We start from the raw sequence: 20,637 nt of genomic DNA, 5'->3' as shown, positions 1-20,637 counted from the left end.
CAGGCAGGGATAGCTTTCTGCTGCACCTGTTGGGCAAAGAATACATTGAAAATGAGTTGCGTAAGTTGGGTGCAAAGCTCAGTTTGGGTCCAAAGTAACAGTTAACTTGTGTGGATGGTGGTCAGTGAGCACAAACAGGGCTTGGGACAGGAAAGGCGAGGGGCTTCGGAGTTCTCCGGATCCCCGTCTGGTTTTAGGCTGAGCCAGAGACCGAGGTCCCTGTGGAACAGATGGGACAGAGTATGGCCGTATGGCCTTTCTTTTTTCCCTTTGCTGTTAATTTTCTCACTTAGATCTGTTTAGCCATGTGGCTGAGGAAATAGATAATTTTAATTTCTGCATATTTTAGAGTATCAATATTTGGTCACTATTTAGTGACAAGGAATAAGCAATCAAATAAATACAAATTGAGTCCTCATTTAAGAGCCACTGGAGAATTTTACAGTGTAGATGCAAACTTTCAGCATTCCCTCCCAGCTTCCAGTTTCACCTGATACATTTCTTCCCTGACCTTAGTCCCGGCCTGGCAGTGCTGGTTCAAATCCAGCTAGTAATTCTAATTATTATCTGATTCTAATTCAATTCTAATTCCAGCTTGGCTACTATATACCTTAATGGCTTAGGGAAACTCATTTTCCCTGACCTTTAGTTTCCCCTTCTATGGAATGAGGACAGTTAGCACAAATAGCCATTTATTGTTTCATTTGAATAAATATTTACTAAACATCTACTGCATGTAAGACAGTGTGTTGGGTGTACAGTGGGACAGACAGGCAGGATCCCTGCCCTCATAGAGCTTACAGTTCATCCAGGAAAGCAGATATGAAGCATGTTGTCACATAAGTAGAAATATCATAGCTGTGGTAAGTGCTATGAAGGAAAAAAAAAAAACAACTGTCCTACTATGTCAGTTACCACTAGGCTGTGGATAGGGATTTAATTTAGAATGAAAGGTCGTGTCATTTAAGCTGAGAGCCTTGATGTTCAAGCAGCAGTTAGCCAGGGGAAGATCAGGAGCTCAGCCATCAGGGGCACTGGCTTCCAGGCAGACAGGGTGTGAAGGCCACGTGCCTAATGCGTGTCCTGGAGTCAAGGGACAGGAGCACCAGTGGTACTGAAGGAAGACTGGCTGGGGGTGAATTGGAAGTCAGCAGGGTCAGATCATGGAGCTGGCGAAGGACAGTTGAATTTTATATAACGTGCAAAACGAGTCCCTGAGGTAGGTGGGTCATGATGACGGGGGTCAGATTGTGTGTCCTTGGCATTGAGGGGACTTGGAGCATGACAGCCTAAGCTGTCACACGTGCCATTCTGTGCTCTGTGTTTGGGCCTCCCAGGTGGCCTAGCCATAGAGAACGCTCATGCCAGTCCAGGAGACATAAGAAACTCGGGTTCGATCCTTGGGTCGGGAAGATCTCCTGGAGCAGGGCATGGCAATCCATCCCAGTATTCTTGCCTGGAAAATTCCATGGACAGAGGAGCCTGACGGGCTACGGCCTATGGGGTCGCAAAGAGTCGGACATGACTGAAGCGACTTAGCATGGCATGTATGTTATGTATTTCCAAATGATCTTCATATTATAATAATTATGATTCTTGATGTGTAGGTCGTGTTTTATATTTTTGAAAGTACTCTTGTACCTGTTATCTTCTTGATTTTCACAGCAATTCTGAGAGGTATTCATTATAATTTCTGTTTCATAGATGAAGGAAGTATTGTAAATTAGTACATTAGTAAGAGGAGGGACTGGACTTTGGTTAAGAGATCCCAAATCTGCCATGGGATAATGCCAGTGACATTCCTTGCAGTTTTCATTTTATAACCCCATACATTATTGCCAACATTGAGATATTTCTCGTGTTTGCCATTATAAGTAAGTTACTATAAGGATTTTATACATATAGCCTTTTCTTATTTTTATATTATTTCCTTAGGCCAGAATCTCAGGAGTATGATTCCTAGGTCAAAGGGAAGTGGCCCTTGACATACATGGTCAGATGTCCTTCCAAAGATCAAACCAGTTGAAAAATCTACTGTCACTGCATGAGGCTTTACGGTTCTGGGAGGGTAGGCCTGGGTTTCAGATTTGTTTTTCCCTTCAGCATTTCTCTGATTTGATCTTTAAGATTTCAGTTTAATTTAATTGAAGTGTATGTTGATAAGTGTTCATTGTGATGCTGACAGAGCCTATAGTGTGCCATTGGTTTGATGAATTTTCTGTTATCTTGGGACACTCACTGTCTCATGTTTACTTCTTTACCTCTCAGAATAGTCTTCCATATTTTCATCAGTTTCTTTTCCCCATTAAATCCTGTTACCTTATCAAATTCTAAAAGTAGCCTAGTGCTATTTTAATGTACCAGGGACATTGGATAATGTCTAGAGACATTGTTTGGTTGTTAACAGTCCTGGGCAGGGGTGGTTGGTATCCACTGGTAGAGGCCAGGGATGGGGGAAACATTATACCATTCGTATGGGAGCCCCTCACAACCATTATCTGGCCCCCCATGTCAAGAATTGAGAAGAACCCTGCTCTAGAAATGCTTGTGCATTATATCCCCATGTTGTTGCTGAGCAGTAATGAGAGGGCAAGTCCCCAGAGCAACTCAGTGTAGCTATTTACTTAAACATCAGAATTTTAATTCTAATACCCAACCTGAAATAGGGCTTCTGAGTTTCTGACTTTGTTAAGAAACACCATTACCAAAACAGTGTTCCTCTCGATTTCTTCCACTCTGTGGTGGGGGCAGGCATGGAGGGAGGTGAATACGTAACAGAGTAAGATTCGAAAGTGTGTAACCATAGTGTGTCTGTAACAAAAGTGTGGGTGAATTTAACTCAGATGACCATTATATCTACTACTTTGGGCAAGAATCCCTTAGAAGAAATGGAGTAGCCATCATAATCAACAAAAGAGTCTGAAATGCATTACTTGGATGTAATCTCAAAAACGACAGAATGATCTCTGTTTGTTTCCAAGGCAAACCATTCAATATCACAGTAATCCAAGTCTATGCCCCAACCAGTAATGCTGAAGAAGCTGAAGTTGAATGGTTCTAGGAAGACCTGCAAGACCTTCTAGAACTAACACTCAAAAAAGATGTCCTTTTCATTATAGGGGACTGGAATGCAAAAGTAGGAAGTCAAGACATACCTGGAGTAACAAGCAAATTTGGCCTTGGAGTACAGAATGAAGCAGGGCAAAGGCTAATAGAGTTTTGCCAAGAGAACACACTGGTCATAGCAAACACCCTCTTCCAACAACACAAGAGAAGACTGTACACATGGACATCACCAGATGGTCACCACCGAAATCAGATTGATTATATTCTTTGCAGCCAAAGATGGAGAAGCTCTACACAGTAAGCAAAAACAAGATTGAGAGCTGACTGTGGCTCAGATCATGAACTCCTTATTGCCAAATTCAGACTTAAATTGAAGAAAGTAGGGAAAACCACTAGACCATTCAGGTATGACCTAAATGAAATCCCTTACAATTATATAGTGGAAGTGAGAAATAGATTCAAGGGATTAGATCTGATAGACAGAGTGCCTGAACAACTATGGACGGAGGTTTGTGACATTGTACAGGAGGCAGTGATCAAGACCATCCCCAAGAAAAAGAAATGCAAAAAGGCAAAATCGTTGTCTGAGGAGGGCTTACAAATAACTATGCAAAGAAGAGAAGTGAAAGGCAAAGGAGAAAAGGAAAGATATACCCATTTGAATGCAGAGTTCCAAAGAATAGCAAGGAGAGATAAGAAAGCCTTCCTAAGTGATCAATGCAAAGAAATAGAGGAAAACAAGAGAATGGGAAAGACTAGAGATCTCTTCAAGAAAATTAGAGATACCAAGGGAACATATTATGCAAAGATGAGCACAATAAAGGACAGAAATGGTATGGATCTAACAGAAGCAGAAAATATTAAGAAGAGGTGGCAAGAATACACAGAAGAACTATACAAAAAAGATCTTCACGATCCAGATAATCACAATGATGTGATCACTCATCTAGAGCCAGACATCCTGAAATGCGAAGTCAAGTGGGCCTTAGAAAGCATCACTACAAACAAAGCTAGTGGAGGTGATGGAATTCCAGTTGAACTATTTCAAATCCTGAAAGATGATGCTCTGAAAGTGCTGCACTCAATATGCCAGCGAATTTGGAAAACTCAGCAGTGGCCACAGGACTGGAAAAGGTCAGTTTTCATTCCAATCCCAAAGAAAGACAATGCCAAAAAATGCTCAAACTGCCGCACAATTGCACTCATCTCACATGCTAGCAAAGTAATGCTCAAAATTCTCCAAGCCAGGTTTCAACAGTATGTGAACCGTAAACTTCCAGATGTTCAAGCTGGATTTAGGAAAGGCAGAGGAACCAGAGATCAAATTGCCAACATCTGTTGGGTCATCAAAAAAGCAAGAGAGTTCCAGAAAAACATCTGCTTTATTGAGTACGCCAAAGCAGTGGATCACCACAAACTGTGGAAAATTCTGAAAGAGATGAGAATACCAGGCCACCTGACCTACCTCCTGAGAAATCTGTATGCAGGTCAAGAAGCAACAGTTAAAACTGTACATGGAACAGCAGACTGGTTCCAAATCAGGAAAGGAGTATGTCAAGGCTGCATATTGTCACCCTGCTTATTTAACTTATATGCAGAGTACATGATGAAAAATGCTGGACTGGATGAAGCACAAGCTGGAATCAAGATGCTGGGAGAAATATCAATAACCTCAGATATGCAGGTAACACCACCCTTATGCCTGAAAGTGAAGAAGAACTAAAGAGCCTCTTGATAAAAGTGAAAGAGGAGAGGGAAAAAGTTGGCTTAAAGCTTAACGTTCAGAAAACTAAGATCATGGCATCTGGTCCCATCACTTCATGGCAAATAGATGGGGCAACAATGGAAACAGTGACAGACTTTATTTTCTTGGGCTCCAAAATCACTGCAGATGGTGATTACAGCCATGAAATTAAAAGACACTTGCTCCTTGAAAGAAAAGCTATGACCAACTTAGACAACATATTAAAAAGCAGAGACGTTACTTTGCTAACAATGGTCCGTCTAGTCAAAGCTATGGTTTTTCCAGTAGTCCTGTATGGATGTGAGAGTTGGACTATAAAGAAAGCTGAGCGGTGAAGAATTGATGCTTTTCAACTGTGGTATTGGAGGAGACGCTTGAGAGTCCATTGGACACCAAGGAGATCCAACCAGTCAATCCTAGAGGAAAGCAATCCTGAATATTCATTGGAAGGACTGATGTTTAAGCTGAAACTCCTATACTTTGACCACCTGATGCAAAGCACTGACTCATTTGGAAAGATCCTGATGCTGGGAAAGATTGAAGGTCGGAGGGGAAGGGGACGACAGAGGATGAGATGGCTGGATGGCATCACCGACTCAACGGACGTGAGTTTGAGTAAGCTCTGGGAGTTGCAGAAGCCTGGCGTGCTGCCAGGGGGTTGCAAAGAGTCGGACACGACTGAATGATTGAACTGAACTGAACTGAACCATAAAGTGTCAGTCTTATTTCCAAGCTATTTATGAGAGCCTAGTTGAAGTAAAAATGCTAAGTTTAGAGATGGGGGGATGAAATCTTATTTTGATAATAAGTGCAACCAAAATGGCATTCCATAAGTGGAACCAGAAGTCAAATTAGGTTTCTAGAGGGAAGCTGCTGGTAAAGAAATACCTGGCACATCTCCCTGAGTTTAGAAGGCAAATTCTGTCTTCAGTGACAAAAATCATTTTAGAAGTTCAGAGTAAAAGTGCATGGGTAGAATTGTGTCTTTTATGAGTTCTCTGGTTTGAGTGCTCTCTCTTGGAGGCAGTCTCTTCATTAATACATGTTAGTGTCTCAGCTCAGTAAGGCTTATAAGGATCAAGAATCTAGATACTCTGGTAATGGGGCAGGGGATAAGGAGGTTGGGGTACATAGTGGTTTAAAACACACCCTTGAGTTGGACTGGTTTTGAATTCTGGCAGTGACATTTACCAAATTGGTATCCAAATTTATTAACTCCTTGAGCCTCATCTGCAAAATGGGTATTATAATAGTATTAACAGGGTTATTTGATGATTAAATGAGTTCATCTATGTAAAGCACGCAGAACACTGATACATGCATGCTGAGTCACTTCAGTTGTCTGTGACTCTTTGCTACCCTATGGACAGTAGCCCACCAGGCTCCTCTCTCCATGGGACTCTCCAGACAAGAATACTGCAGTGGGTTGCCATGCCCTGCTCCAGGGGATCTTCCCAACCCAGGGATCAAACTGGCCTTTCTTAACATCTGTTACATTGGCAAGCAAGTTCTTTACCTCTAGCACCACCTGGGAAGCCCTGCACTGATGCATCATGGTAAGACCTATTTAAGTGTTAGCTATCATTATTATTGTCAGTCTTTTTCTTATCTCTTTCCCTAATCTGCTTACACCCAGTTGCTGGGAATGATTTGCAAGATATACTTTGTACTCTTTGCTGTCAGTACCGTGGGAAAGATCCATTCTTTTTTTTTTTTTTCCCAATCAATCAACATATTTTGAGGGTCGGTTCCTCTGCAGCGTCCTAAGTGTTGGACTGCAGAGATGTCCAGGAACCTAAGACTTGATTCATTGAGTCAGATCAGTGCCTAGGATGGCTGGTGAACACCGGACTCCTTTTAAGTGGCTATCTTGAAAGGTATATGTCCCAAACATAGCTCTATGACAGGCAGCATAAGGGGTGCAAAAGCATGTAGGAGTCAGTAGATCTGGGTTCAAACTCTGGTGCACTCTCTTACAAGGCTATGGCTCAGAACCTGCCCCAATCTAATGATACCAGCTACCTCACAGAGTTATTGTGAATATTAAATATTAGAGACAAGGTGTATGTAAATCCCCGGTGCAGAGTAGGTGCTCAATATTGACTGTCACTATTATAAATCTGTAGGCCATAAGCTCATTTTACCTCTATGGAACCTGTTGATATGCTTTGATCATGACTTAGTGGGGTTATTTCTCAGCTGAGCCACTGGTTTCCTAAGTTGGGCAAAACTAGCTGTTCCTCTCAACCCTGCCACTGACTGTGTGACTTACCCTTCCTTGAGCTTTAGCCTCGTCACATATAAAATGGAGATGATCATGCTTCCTACATCTCAGGGTTGTTTGCAGGATTAAATGAAAGAATCCATTTATAATGTGCCTGTTACACACTGGACTCTCAATAAATGGTAGCTACTATTTATCCCAAAAGTGTACCTGGTAGTTTCAGAGCTTCACGGTTGATGACCATCTTACTCATACTCTTTATTTAATTTTGGTTTTATTTTTTGGAGTTCTTTTCTGAATTTATTCACAGTTAAACTGCTTTTTAAAAGTTGTACTCCCTTTTGTTAATATTTGTAAGTGATTTTACTTAGCTGTAAGCTTGGAATGCATACAATTTTGTGTTCTGCTTTGTTCACTTAATATTATATGTTTAATAGTATCTGTGTTTCATAAACATTGTTGTAATAACTGTATAATGTTAAGTAGATGTGCCATAATTTAATCAGTTCCCTATTGCTGTGCAATTAGGTTGTTTCCAATATTTTCCAATTATTCTGTCTAAATGAACGAATAACTAAATGTATGTAGCTTTTTGACATTTTAAACTTAGTTCTGTGGGATGAATTCCTAGGAATATTTTTTGGTCAAAGGGGATAAACATGTCTTTTGAATACATATGGCTAAGTTGCTTTCCTAAGGGGCTCAACTGACTTACATTTCCATCCTTATTGTTTTGTAAACTTCAGTTCATTCTCTCACTCAACATACATTTTAAAGCCCTTATCTTGAGGCAGGCTTAGTGAGAAGAAGGTGACACTAGGGGAGAAACTCCTGCTGTGCCAAGTGCTGATAGAGGCTCAGGGTACCTGGGGAGCCCAAGAAGGGACCTGCAGCTCAGTTGGTAGAAGGTCATTTGAAAGCAGCACTGAGTGCTGCTTCTTTGGGATTATTTACAGAAATACTTAGCAAGACCAGCCCCGACTTTGGTTTTGGAAATCCCACTGATAGCATGCTTTCTTCCAAAGAAGGACCCGTGTGTCTGTGTTTTCCTGATGTGCTATCTAGAGCAAATTATTCTTCATAGTTATATGGTAGCAGTGTTTTTTGTTCTACAAAAAAGGTAATACATGCTCATTATGGAAAATTTAGAAAACACACTCAAGTATTTAAAAAAAAAAATCACCCATGCATATTCTTATCATCCTAGGACATCCACTGCTCTCATCCTTGTATTTCCTTCTGTAAAGAAGATTTAAAAAAGAATTTAATGTAGAACCATATCAAGGTCTTTGGAATATAAAATGCCAGAAATCCAACAACAAATAATAAACAAAAAACAAAACCAAGCTGAAGCAAGGTTAAATTAATTATGATCTATTCATAGTGTGGAGTATCAAGTGGCCATTAAAATCCATATTTTAAGAGAATATTGTATGTCATGGGGAACACTCCCAGTATGATATTCAATGAAAAAGCAAAACACAAAATTATATATGCTGTATAATCTTAATTTTGTAGAGAAAAAATATTATTTATGTATGAATAGAAAAGAAAGACAAAAATATTAATGGAGAACCATTATTAGCTTAATTTACTAGGGATTGTCTCCAGGAAGTAGGATTAACAGTGATTAATATTTATTTTTTTCCACTTTTCTGTATGTTTTTAATTTCAAATTTTCCACAATAAAAATATATGGACTTGGGGATCAAAAAAAATCTATTTAAATAAAAGGAAAGATTTCATATCTGTGTTCTCTTGGCTTTATGGCTCTGAAGACACGGTTGTAGTTACCCTCATCCACAAGGGCCCGAGACTCTTCTGGGCTTTTGGTGTTCTTCCTAATTAGAACATCGGAGTCTAGAGCTGAAAGGACTGATAAAGGTGAGGCTTCAGGCAGTGGAACTAGTTGTCTGAACCCACAGGTTCAGTTAGATTGTGTCTCATGATTTCTATCCTGTCCCTGTGCTTATTTATCCCCTGGTAGCTCACTGACATGCATTGGAGAAGGAAATGGCAACCCACTCCAGTGTTCTTGCCTGGAGAATCCCAGGGACGGGGGAGCCTGTTGGGCTGCCGTCTATGGGGTCACGCAAAGTCGGACACGACTGAAGCGACTTAGCAGCAGTAGCAGCTCACTGAAGCAGATTTTTCCTTTAGAGAAACCCCATTGCTTTAACCAGTGAATAACACTTATTATGTTCAGTGGTCATCTAACCCACTGGAGAAGATGGTGACCAGATCTTGACAGATGGGGAAGGACTTTGCGCTCTTCCTGGATATTTCCAGCCCTGATGGCACATGGGTCAACATAGAACTGAGTGTGAATTTCCACTGTCCTCTGGAGCCTTCTTCTCAGCCCCACAGGGGGCAACTTCATTTGTTTCTTGAGAGCTGAGGTGGTGTGTATTTAGCGCAGCAGTTTGCACAGGCTGTCTTCTTTCACCAAATGGTTGTAACATACCTGACACTGTGCTAAGGCTGTGGAGGTACAAAGATGAGTTGATCCAGTGCTTGCTTTCAGGGTGCTCATATTGTAGTGAGGAAGCCAGTAACAAAAACACGATTTCAAGGGCTCAGGGAAACTGTTATGGGAGGAGGATTCATGGGTTACTCTGGGAGCACAGCAGAAGGGCTTCCTGCTCTACCTGAGATTTTAGTCAAGGAAATTGTGCCTGGTTGAGTCTTGAAGGGTGAGTGGAAGTGAGCCAGATGAAGCAGGATGGGAGGCCTCTTTCCTTTCTTAGAGAAAACACAGAAGTATGGAATAATAGTAAGGTGTCTAAGGTGAGAACTACAAACAGTTCAGTATCATTAAAGCTTAGAGAGTGGTAAGAGAGGCCGGATAAGTAGGTTCATTGTTTAGTTCATCTTTTCATGGATTTCCCAAAGCTCAATAGTGTTAGGCATCCATGTGTGTTTAATTCACAGTGCTTTGTCTTGTTTCCCACTCAGTGTCAGCTGTTTCTGGAAGTGGCCTGGCCTCTATTCATCTTCCTGATCCTGATCTCCGTGCGGCTGAGCTACCCCCCCTATGAACAACATGAATGTGAGTATCTGAGCATCCTGCCTGAGGCTCACCACTGGCAAGCAAAATTCAGGCAAAGGGCAGGGACTAAATGTGACCTTTCCCATGACTCTGTCTTTAGGAAACACGGAAAATGGTTTGGAACAGAACAGCTAGGCTTCCGATTATTTGATAAGGCATCAACTCAGGAAACCATTTTCAGCCCTAGTGAATGGTGATAATAGTAATTATAATAATAGCCGACATCTGTTTCATACATTTTCAATCATGAAAATAAAATAATCTTACTGATAGCTCAGAGAGGGGTGATTAAAAAAGCTCCCTAAGGCAATACCTTAGCATCACTGTCATCTGGTCCCTGCCAGGCTTTTTCACATACATTATGTTTTTGTCACACAGTTGCAAATAATGGAACAGCATTTTAAGCAGCATTTGTGTAGAATATCTCAGATTGACTAATATTATTCCATTTGATTCTCATGTATAATGTATAATGATTCTCTTGTATAATGGACTTTATCATTGTGATCATTTGCTTTAATTTCTTAATAAGTAAATAGGGACTCAGAAAAGTTCAGGGGCTTGCCTGAGGTCACATATCTATCAAGTGACAGCGATGCAATAAAACTCAGGTCATCTGACTCCCAAGCATGTGTTTGGATGATGGCCTTTTTAGTGAGCATAGAGAATACAATAGTGGCTAAGAACACATGCTCTAGATGTCAGGTTACCTGGTTTGAATCTTGGCTTCAACACAGGTAGTCACCTTGGGCAAGTGACTGAGGTTCTTTTTACTGAGCTTACTCGTCTCTATAAAAGGGGAATAATGCTTACCCCATATGTTTGTTGTGGGGCTTCCCTGATGGCTCAGACAGTAAAGAATCTGCCTGCAACGCAGGAGACCTAGGTTTAATCCCTGGGTCGGGGAGATTCCCAGGGGAAAGGAATGGTTACCCACTCCAGTATTCTTGCCTGGAGAATTCCATGGACAGTGAAGCCTGGTAGGCAACAGTCTATGGGGTTGCAAAGAATCCAACATGACTAAGCGACTAATACTTTCATTTTATTTTTTCATGGTTGTTGTGAGTGTTATCCCACAATCTCAATCTTTCCTGGCTGAGCTTGCTAGATGGATTAACACTGAAAAAATGCCCCAATCTAAAAGATCAGCATTTGTGGGGGAGTTTAGCTGGGACCTTTATTCCATGGCCCCAGTGACTTCTCCTGTCATTACCCAGCCCTACCCACAGCCCACCAGCCCCATAAGTTCAGTTCAGTTCAGTCTCTCAGTCGTGTCTGACTCTTTGTGACCTCATGGACTGCAGCATTCCAGGTTTCCCTGTCCATCACCAACTTCCAGAGCTTGCTCAAACTCATGTTCGTTGAGTTGGTGATGCCATCCAACCATCTCATTCTCTGTCGTCCCCTTCTCCTCCCGCCTTCAGTCTTTCCCAGCATCAGGGTCTTTTCCAATGAGTCAGTTCTTCACATCAGGTGGCCAAAGTATTGGAGCTTCAGCTTCAGCATCAGTCCTTCCAATGAATATTCAGGACTGATTTCCTTTAGGATAGATTGGTTTGATCTCCTTTCAGTCCAAGGGACTCTCAAGAGTCTTCTCAAACACCACAGTTCAAAAGCATCAATTCTTTGGCACTCAGCTTTCTTTATGGTCCAACTCTCACATCTATTCATGACTACTGGAAAAACCATAGCTTTGAATAGATGGACCTTTGTTGGCAAAGTAATGTCTCTGCTTTTTAATATTCTGTCTAGGTTGGTCATAGCTTTTCTTCCAAGGAGCAAGCAGCTTCTCTAGTAGCTCAGCTGGTAAAGAACCAGGCCCATAAGTGTACAAGATATAGTTCTTCAGGGAAGTGGTGGGGCTGGGGTCACATTTGAATTGTGTTCCTGATCTGATCCCATGTCTTTCAAGGAAAATACGGACGGACAGTTATTCATCTGCTAATTTGCTAGTACACATTATACATATTCAAGTTAAAAACACCTGAAAACATTCTACCAGATGTGATTTTCTGATTTTACCAAAAAGGACAGGCACATACAGTGAAATAAACCCTCAATTTGTGGGCCTGGGAGGTAATTCTGCTTTTTTGTTTGGAACCTCAAAGGTTGATGAGCAAATGCATATTTGATTTTATATAAATATTACTCTAAGCCCTGCTGATGTAACCATTTTAGGGAAAACTCAGCTTTTTCATCTGCTAGGCTAGTCTTTCTCTGGAATTATCACAAGCAAGCAAGGCAGTGTAGTGGAAATCACACAGAGTGTAGTATCAGAAAAATTGGGATTTGTTTGGATTCTGGCTCTGCCACTTGCTGAGGTTGTGATCTTGGGCAAGTTGTTGAATTTTGACCCAGATCTCTTTGAATCCAGACCATCGATTCTCAGAAATGTTGTGAAATTCCTATACCTAAGATAAGACTTTTGCCCTCCATCAATGCAGTTCTTGCAAGCTTACTTCCTGTTCTCAGCACCTTCTAGGGACCTGGCTGGAAGGGCAGAGAGTTAAGCTGATGCTTGCAGAGGTGTCTTGTCTCTGGAAGCAAGGGGTTGGTATATAATTCTTCAGCATTAATCTTTCCCAGTTTGACCCAGACCCATGAAGATCCTAATCACTTCCCTGGATCATGAGAGTCCATCATACTGTGCACCTGATGCCAAATCCTCATCCTGGTCTTGTCTGCAAATCAGATGGGACATGGCACATGGGGAAGGGTGTGCCCACACTCACTGGACTATAGCGTGAAGCACCTTGTCAGTGTGCTGGACCAACACCACCCTGCTTTTGGTGCCAGCATTTCCTGGAGGTTAAAGGGGACAATCCCTTGGTCCTTCGAGTATTTGGTTGGGTTACATAAATCTCCCCTGAATGAGGAGCAGCTGACTTAGGCAAGGGACCTTGTTTGGTTTTCCTTGAACTATTAACAGGGAGATAAGGGGATTAACTGAGTAAATGCTCAACAGGCCAGAGTCCCTGCCGAGGGTGGTTGCAGGGACCAGATCTTATTTCATCCTTGTTTTGGATGTTGCTTCTCTGGTTGGTATGTGGACAGAAGAAAAAGACAGATAAAAAGGACCCCAGTATTGAAATGCAAAGTGTCGCAAGTCCTGGCTATGGGTGAACTTCTGGGGAGACTCTGTTAGCCCATTTGCATGGAAATGTAAACTGAAAAAAATGGGTTTATGCCTTAGAGGGAAGTGGGGGCTGTGAGATGGAAGGAGTGCTCCTAGCTGGGCAGGAGCTGAGGAAGTACTGTTGTAGGCTGGCCACCAAGCGCTGCAGTAACTCTAGAGGGCCCATTCACTGATCCTTACACTGTGCCAGGGACTCATACTTTGCCTATAAAAACTCATGTAATACTTACTATGGCTCTGCGACATGGGTTCTATTGTTATCATCATTTTATAGATGAAGAAGTTGAGCGTTTAAGGGGTCACTGACTTGACCAAAGTCACTGTTCAGCAAGTTGCAGAGACTGGATGTATATCCCAGTTGGTCTGACCCTAAACCCTGTGAAGCACTGTGACTCTTCACCACCTAGAGCCTTGGTTCTTAATGATTGTTAACTCTTTGGGGGTCACAGGTAATCCTGAGAATATGATGAGTGCTGGAGCCTCAGCCTTTCTGTCACAGGAATCCACACATTCTTGGTCTCAAGTTAAGAGACCCAGGTTCCAGGGCACATTTATCTTGATCTGCTTAAGCAGCTCCATGGCTCATGTCCATGAACCAAACTGTACTTTGATGCCCCTCACCAGTCCCTGTACATGCAGTCCTGCTGTTTGTAAGAAGCTCCTCTGTAGTGAAGGGAAAGGAAAGAGAGGAGATGGCCTGCAAGATGGGGCTTGTTGTTTTGGTGAATAGAGAAGCAGCAACAGCAACTAATGTAGCTTCACAGATGACATTTGATCCTATGTCAGCACCTTCATCGAGTGCCTTTGAGGAGCTTGGGAGCTAGTGGAGAAGGTGAACAGAGGTCCACAGAGGACAGTAATGGGGGTATTGAGAAGAGCCAACAAATAAAGGAGTTGTTGTTCAGTTGCTAAGTCATGTCCAACTCTTTGTGACCCTATGGATTGCAGCACACCAGGCTCCTCTGTCTTTCACTGTCTCCTGGAGTTTGCTCAAATTCGTGTCCATTAAGTTGGTGATGCCATCCAACCATCTCATCCTCTGTTGCTCCTTCTCCTCCTGCCCTCAATCTTTCCAAGGATCAGAGTCTTTTGCAATGAGTCAGCTCTTCACATCAGGTGATCAGAGTATTGGAGCTTCAACTTCAGCATCAGTTCTTCCAATGAATATTTAGGGTTGATTTCCTTTAGGATTGACTGGTTTGATCTCCTTGCTGTCCAAGGGACTCTTAGGAGTCTTCTCCAGCACCACAGTTTGAAAGCATCAATTCTTTATGAAGGCGCTCAGCCTTCTTTATGGTCCAGCTCTCACATCCATGACTACTGGAAAAACCATAGCTCTGACTATATGGACCTTTGTCAGCAAAATGATGTCTCTACTTTCTAATATAATGTCTAGGTTTGTCGTAGCTTTTCTTCCAAGGAGCAAGCATCTTTTAATTTCATGGCTGCAGTCACCATCCACAGTGATTTTGGAGCCCAAGAAAATAAAATCTGTCACTGCTTCCATTGTTTCCCCTTCTATTTGCCATAAAGTGATGGGACTGGATGCCATGATCTTAGTTCTTGTTTTTTAATGTTGAGTTTTAAAGGAGGCCACAGGTGTAAGGGAATGAACATGACTGAGATCACAGAAGCGTGGGTTCTACCCCTGGTCCTGCCCACTGACTCCCTGAGTGTTCTTCATCAGCCACTTTATCTCACCATGGCTTCCTCTTTCAAATATGAAGGAAGAGGATTAAGTCATCACCAGGGCCTCTCTGTGTCTCGAAAGGGTGAAGTGGGTGGCAGAAGGTGAAGGAATGAGGATCTCATCACTTGCTGCCCTCCAGGCACCTTCTGTGTGTGATCTGGTCACTTCCCCAAGGCTGGTGTCATGAATCCAACTCTACAGATGATGTCAGGTAGATTAAGAACTGCTATCTGATGCCACATTTCCAACTCATGATCAGTCAAGGGTGGCAGATTTCTGGGATTCAGAGAATGGGACAGGTTTGGGATGGAACAATGTTTGGGTGGAACCAAGAGAAAAAGGTTGCTATCAAGTGCCAAATCCTTCAAAGCATTAATGTTTCTCCTTGTGTTTTTCTCTTCTTCAATTTCAACAGGCCACTTTCCAAACAAAGCCATGCCCTCTGCAGGAACACTTCCTTGGGTTCAGGGGATTATCTGTAATGCCAATAACCCCTGTTTCCGTTATCCAACTCCTGGTGAGGCTCCAGGAGTTGTTGGAAACTTTAACAAGTCTATGTAAGTACCGGATCAGGTTTTCTTTCCCAAACTTGTCAGTTAATACTTTTTCTTTCCTTTCTCAGACTCCGGGGAATTTTAAATGGTTGGGTTTGAGTGAAGGTGCTTTTATGAAGGTTTGTGTGATAAAGTCCAAAGAATGAGACCAGGGAGAATTGCTGCCAAAATTTAAAACCTTGTAAGCTCATTTTGGTGCATTTTTTATTTAGCTGACAGTTCTGTGGTTGGGGGCCTTTCCTTAAAAAACTGGCAGGTAGAGAGGTGGGGAGAGGGGAGGAGAGGGTGAGATGTATGTAGAGTAACATGGAAACTTCCATTACCATATGTAAAACAGTTAGCCAATGGGAATTTGCTGTATGGCTCAGGAAACTCAAACAGGGGCTCTGTATCAACCTGGAGGGGTGGAGTGGGGAGGGAGATGGGAGGGAGGTTCAAAAGTGAGGGGATATATGTATACTTATGGCTGATTCATGTTGTGGTTTGACAGAAAACAGCAAAATTCTGTAAAGCAATTATCCTTCAATAAAATAAATTAATTAAAAAAAAAACTGGCAGGTAAGTAGAGAAGGGAGACACAGCACATCAGCCTCATGCATTAATGAGCAAACACTTATTTAGCAAACGTTTATTGTGTGTAGGAAATGGCTGGTCCAGAAGTTGGGGATATAGAGGTGTGCAGAGGATGTGGCCTGTCTTCAAGGAGCTCACAGCCAAGGCTCAGGGAGCTTGGTCCTTTCTGCTCTCAGATCACCTTTCTTCCTTCATGTGTGCCCTATCACACTGCAATGTCCGTTCTTCTGTCTACAGTTCTTTCTTGGCCCTGGGTGTAAGGTCCCTGAAGGCCATCTTTCATCACTTTTGTATTCCTGGCTCATGGTTTCAACAACAGACATAAGTAGGGCTGAGTAAGTGTTTGCCAGATGAGCCACTGAAGATTCTTGGAAGACACAGAAACATGGCAGGAGTTAGAAAGGACTAAAGATTGCAGGAGACTTAGCAGGACAGTTCTGAGGAAACTGCTGCCAGGCAGGCAGGGCGCCATTAAAACGTTCATGGGCCTTAGACTTCGTGACTTTCATGAACCCCTTTTCCTGTGCAGCAGCATTAAAAATTTTATTTATTAACTGTGTTGGGTATAAAGATGAGTATATTCCAGGCTAAATTAATTATATGCATTCATTCTGAGATTTTTTCCTGATTTTAAAAGAAATTTAAAAATGCTGTCTACCCCTAAGTGTATCCTGGGCCCTAGGCACTGTGTCTGCTGTGTTTCATGGATGAGTTGGTCCTGGGGGCTTGTGTGTGTGTGCGCACGTGCATGTGAGGGAGAGCTTCCTGCAGAGGCAGCATGTGGACTGGGCCTTGAAGGCTGGTAAGGTTTGGTTGTGCGGATACATGAGGATGAGTGTTTGGGGCAGGGCGGGTGGGAGCATAGCGTCTCAGAGGTTGGGTGAGGGGGCAGCTGGAGTGAGTCAGGGGTGGCCCATGGGGTCCCTGCAGCCAAGCTGGGTGTTCCCGGCAGGTACTTTGTTCAAAGTGGAGAGACAGCTGGTCTAACCAGGGCATTTCTGCTTTTCTTGCTGCCCCTGCAGTGTGTCTCGCCTGTTCTCCGACGCTCGGCGGCTTCTCTTGTACAGCCACAGAGACACCAGCATGAAGGACATACGCAAAGTTTTGAAGACGTTATACCAGCTCGAGCGTTCCAGCTCACGTAAGCAAAAACCGTCTGTGAATCGGCTTGTAATTGGAAATGAACCTGCACCAGGGAGAGACAGCAGCTGACACGTCCTGGCACTTGTTCCTTTCAGCTCTTCCCTGTGGGGTTTTCCTCCTGGTGGCTAGGCTGTAAGGCCTCTCTGCAGGATGTATTTGAGAAGAAAGTACGGAGATTATGAGTGCCTGGCCTCCTCTGGGGACATAAAAGAAAACCCCCTAGAGAGGAATGGTACTGGCCTGGCTTAAGGGCAGTTAGGGGTGCAGGTTGCTGCCAACCTCATTTTATGGAGTTGGCCATATGGTTGCTGTGAATGGGCAGATGTGTAGACAGGGGATGCTTCTGTGCATATAAGAGCCGATAAAGTTGCAACTTGATATGGATACGTGAAAGTTAAGCATTCACTTCTAAAAGAAAAATGCAGTTCATCATGCCCCTAGTCATTTGATTTAGTCAATGAGCATTTGAACCTCTGATCTCTAAAAAGTGACATCCTTATCTCTGATCCGGTGAGGGCCCGGGCAGTTTATTGCCATCTAGGAAGTGGCTGAGAGCAGGCAGCTTGCTGGCCGAGGTGCTGGCTGCATAAGTCACCATGGAGCAGCCTCCCAGGCAGTGGCTGACCAGCGGGGCAGGGGGTGGTGGGAACATGCCCCCAGATGCAGGTGGTAATGGCCTGCGTGGTCTGTAGAGAATTCAGAAGCAGTAATGAAGCTGACCAAGAGTCAGTTGCTTTTTATCATCTCCATGCACTGGTGGTTCTAAACAGTGTGAGTGATAAATTACCCCATCACCAGTCAGCTGCCACCACTGCTGCAGGAAAGTGCTTTTTTCTTAGTTCGGTGTTTGGGAGGAATAGGTCGGCTGGCTTTTGCTGAGAGGCCTCCCAGTTTGCTATCTACTTGGTGAAAACAGAAATAGTGTAAAGTGCTAGAGTTTAAACCAGGCTTGTATTGGGGCTTTCTCCTGGGTGGCTGGACTGTGCTTTACCTGGAGGCAAACTGTGTGGGAGGTGGTGAGGGGGAGGTGTCATTTCACAAGAAAAACAGGTGTGACCGTGCCTGGGCTCCGGGTCAGCTCCGAGGAGCTCCCAGCTGCTCTGCTCCTAGGTGCACAGCCAGGCCATCTGGATGCCATTTCCTTGCCCTGTAGGTCCCCATCCTGCACACCTGTCTGTCCCAGCACAGGACACAGAGAGACAACCACCATTAGTCAAGGCATTTGTCTTTCCTGATCTGCTGGGGGCCCCCTGCCTGGTAGACCAGAGACAGTCAGGGTTATTTCTTCTACTGCAGAGACAGTGTGATCCAGAGGAAAGAGAGCTACAGTGTATTATTTTGTAGTTTGGTGACTCTGTGAATAAGTCCTTTCGGACCTTTTGGGACCACACTTCTCATCTGTAAAATGGAGCCAGTAGGAGAACTTTAGCTCATAGGACTGTTGTCAGGAGTAGAGGAGTTGAAACATTTAACTGCTTAAAAACTACATCTGTCTCCAAGGAAACACTTAGTGAATATGAGCTATGATGATTTTGGGGTGCTATCTTGGCCAAGCTGTTTAACCTCTCCAAGCCTTGATTTCTTCAGCTACGAATAATAGGTAACTTGCAGTGTGAAATGTGAACCCTCACACAGTGTCTGGCGCATAGTAGATGTTCAATAAACGGGAGCCGATTTTACTCCTGTGCATCAGTGATGTATTTCTGAGCACCTGGCCTTGTTCTTCTGCTTTCCACTGCATGGCTGGAGAAACGGACTGTGAATAGGGGACAGGGCGGGGAGTAGTTTCAGATCTCGGGGGGTGCTTCCTCAGACACAGATAAACTACAGACATGAGTCAGGGTTGAGAAGAGAAGCCAAACCTGCATTCAAACAAGTTTCTCTCCACAGCTCTGGAGAGAGATCTCTGATTATGGTTGTCTCCCGTCAAAGCTTATCTCTCCGTTCACCCTTGTCTGCCCTGCAGCTACTTATTAGGGCCACTTCTGCCCTGCAGCTTCCACCTTTCTTGGCTGTCTTGTAGCACTGAGCCTGGCCTCAGTCCAGAGGGAGATGTAGAGAAATGTTGCTTCTTCCAAGGTGGAATCAGTAACTTTTTGCTGAATTTGAATAACACTCTAGATTTCAGAGGGGCTTCTCAGGTGGACCACTAGTGGTAAAGAACCCGCCTGCCAATGCAGGAGATGTAAGAGATGTGGGTTTGATCCCTGGGTCAGGAAGATCCCTTGGAGGAGGGCATAGCAGCCTACTCCAATATTCCAGCCTGGAGAATCCCATGGACAGAGGAGCCTGGAGGGGCCTGGAGGGCTACAGTCCATAGGGTCACAAAGAATCAGACACGACTGAAGTGACTTGGCACGCACACATGCATGCACTAGATTTCAGAGAGTCCAAGGCTGGGGTATATCAGTGTGGGTCCTGACTTGGAGACCTCTGTTTCTCTGCAGTGAAACCCCTACTCAGAGCATGATGGGCTCAGCCCTCTTGTGCTGTCACTCTGCAGATGGAAAGGATCTTTGGTTGGAGTCCTCCCCTCATCAACCTTCTCTGCCTACCCCAAGGGTGGCAGGGGGCAGGGACCTGACTCTCGCACGGCAGCTCATTTCGGGTATTGGCAGAATACCCAATATTAGAATATTGGTATTCTAATTATCAGAATATATTCACTGGTCTGCTGTACCTCCCAGAGAAAGAGGCTAACCTATTTCCCTTGAAGTGTTTATAGACAACCCTTGTGTTTCTTTCCCTCTCTTCCTGAAATCTGTTGTCTTTTTAGGCTAAAAGTCCTCCATTCCTCTTCTGGAAAGCCTACCGCACCCCCCACTTCCTGATTTCTGCCTCTCCTCTGGTTGGTTGTGTTTCAGTGTTTCTTTGTGTTTCTTGAAGTTTATCAGAAATTACAACAGTCTTCCAGCACAGAGCAGAAAGGGACTTTCACTCCCTTGCTCTGAGCACCATATTTCTGTTAATGTAGCCTGGGATTGCATGACGCTTTTTGGCATCCATGTCATACAGTTGACTCATTCTCCATGTGCAGTCAACCTGAGCTGCAGAGCCTTTTAAATACAGAGTATTGCAAGTTGCTTGTTCTCCTTTTCTGAATCGTGCTGTTGGCTTTTTGAACCTAAAAGGGAGAATATCTATCTCTTTTCTATTTTACTATTTTAGATTCCCTATGTCATCTCTTCCTACTCAAACTGTTTCAGATTCTGTTTTTGCCATGTATTATATTTACTAGTGCTGCTTGTTCCCTGTCATGTAGAAATTTGATAGATAGCTCTCTTTGTTCTTATCCGAGTTGTTGGTGATTGTGGGACCAGCGTTGGAGGTTTGGATCAGTCCACTGGAGACTAACGGCCCCTTTGGACAGTGCCATTCAGGCTGTTACAGACCTACCAACCCATGTTGTCTTTGTACTGGGCCACCAGGCTCCTGTGATCTGGTTAGAGGACTTATCT

The 20,637-nt window shown here is 43.5% G+C and overlaps 1 protein-coding gene across 1 annotated transcript in view; it reads left to right on the top strand.

Moving 5' to 3' along the window:
- ABCA1 (ATP binding cassette subfamily A member 1) overlaps positions 1–20,637 on the top strand; it is a 141,470-nt gene that overhangs the window by 26,375 nt on the left and 94,458 nt on the right. Inside the window, exons 3-5 of the mRNA XM_081524458.1 lie at positions 9,990–10,083; positions 15,325–15,466; positions 17,059–17,177. Of these exons, the coding sequence (XP_081380584.1) occupies positions 9,990–10,083; positions 15,325–15,466; positions 17,059–17,177 (355 nt within the window). The remainder of the gene's footprint in view (positions 1–9,989; positions 10,084–15,324; positions 15,467–17,058; positions 17,178–20,637) is intronic.

The sequence above is a fragment of the Giraffa tippelskirchi genome, chromosome 1 (genome assembly GCF_054371585.1).
Source record: "Giraffa tippelskirchi isolate mGirTip1 chromosome 1, T2T-mGirTip1v1.2.pri, whole genome shotgun sequence".
Lineage (NCBI taxonomy): Eukaryota > Metazoa > Chordata > Mammalia > Artiodactyla > Giraffidae > Giraffa > Giraffa tippelskirchi.
Note: the sequence above shows the minus strand (reverse complement) of the source record. Positions and strands in the feature narration are given on the sequence as shown.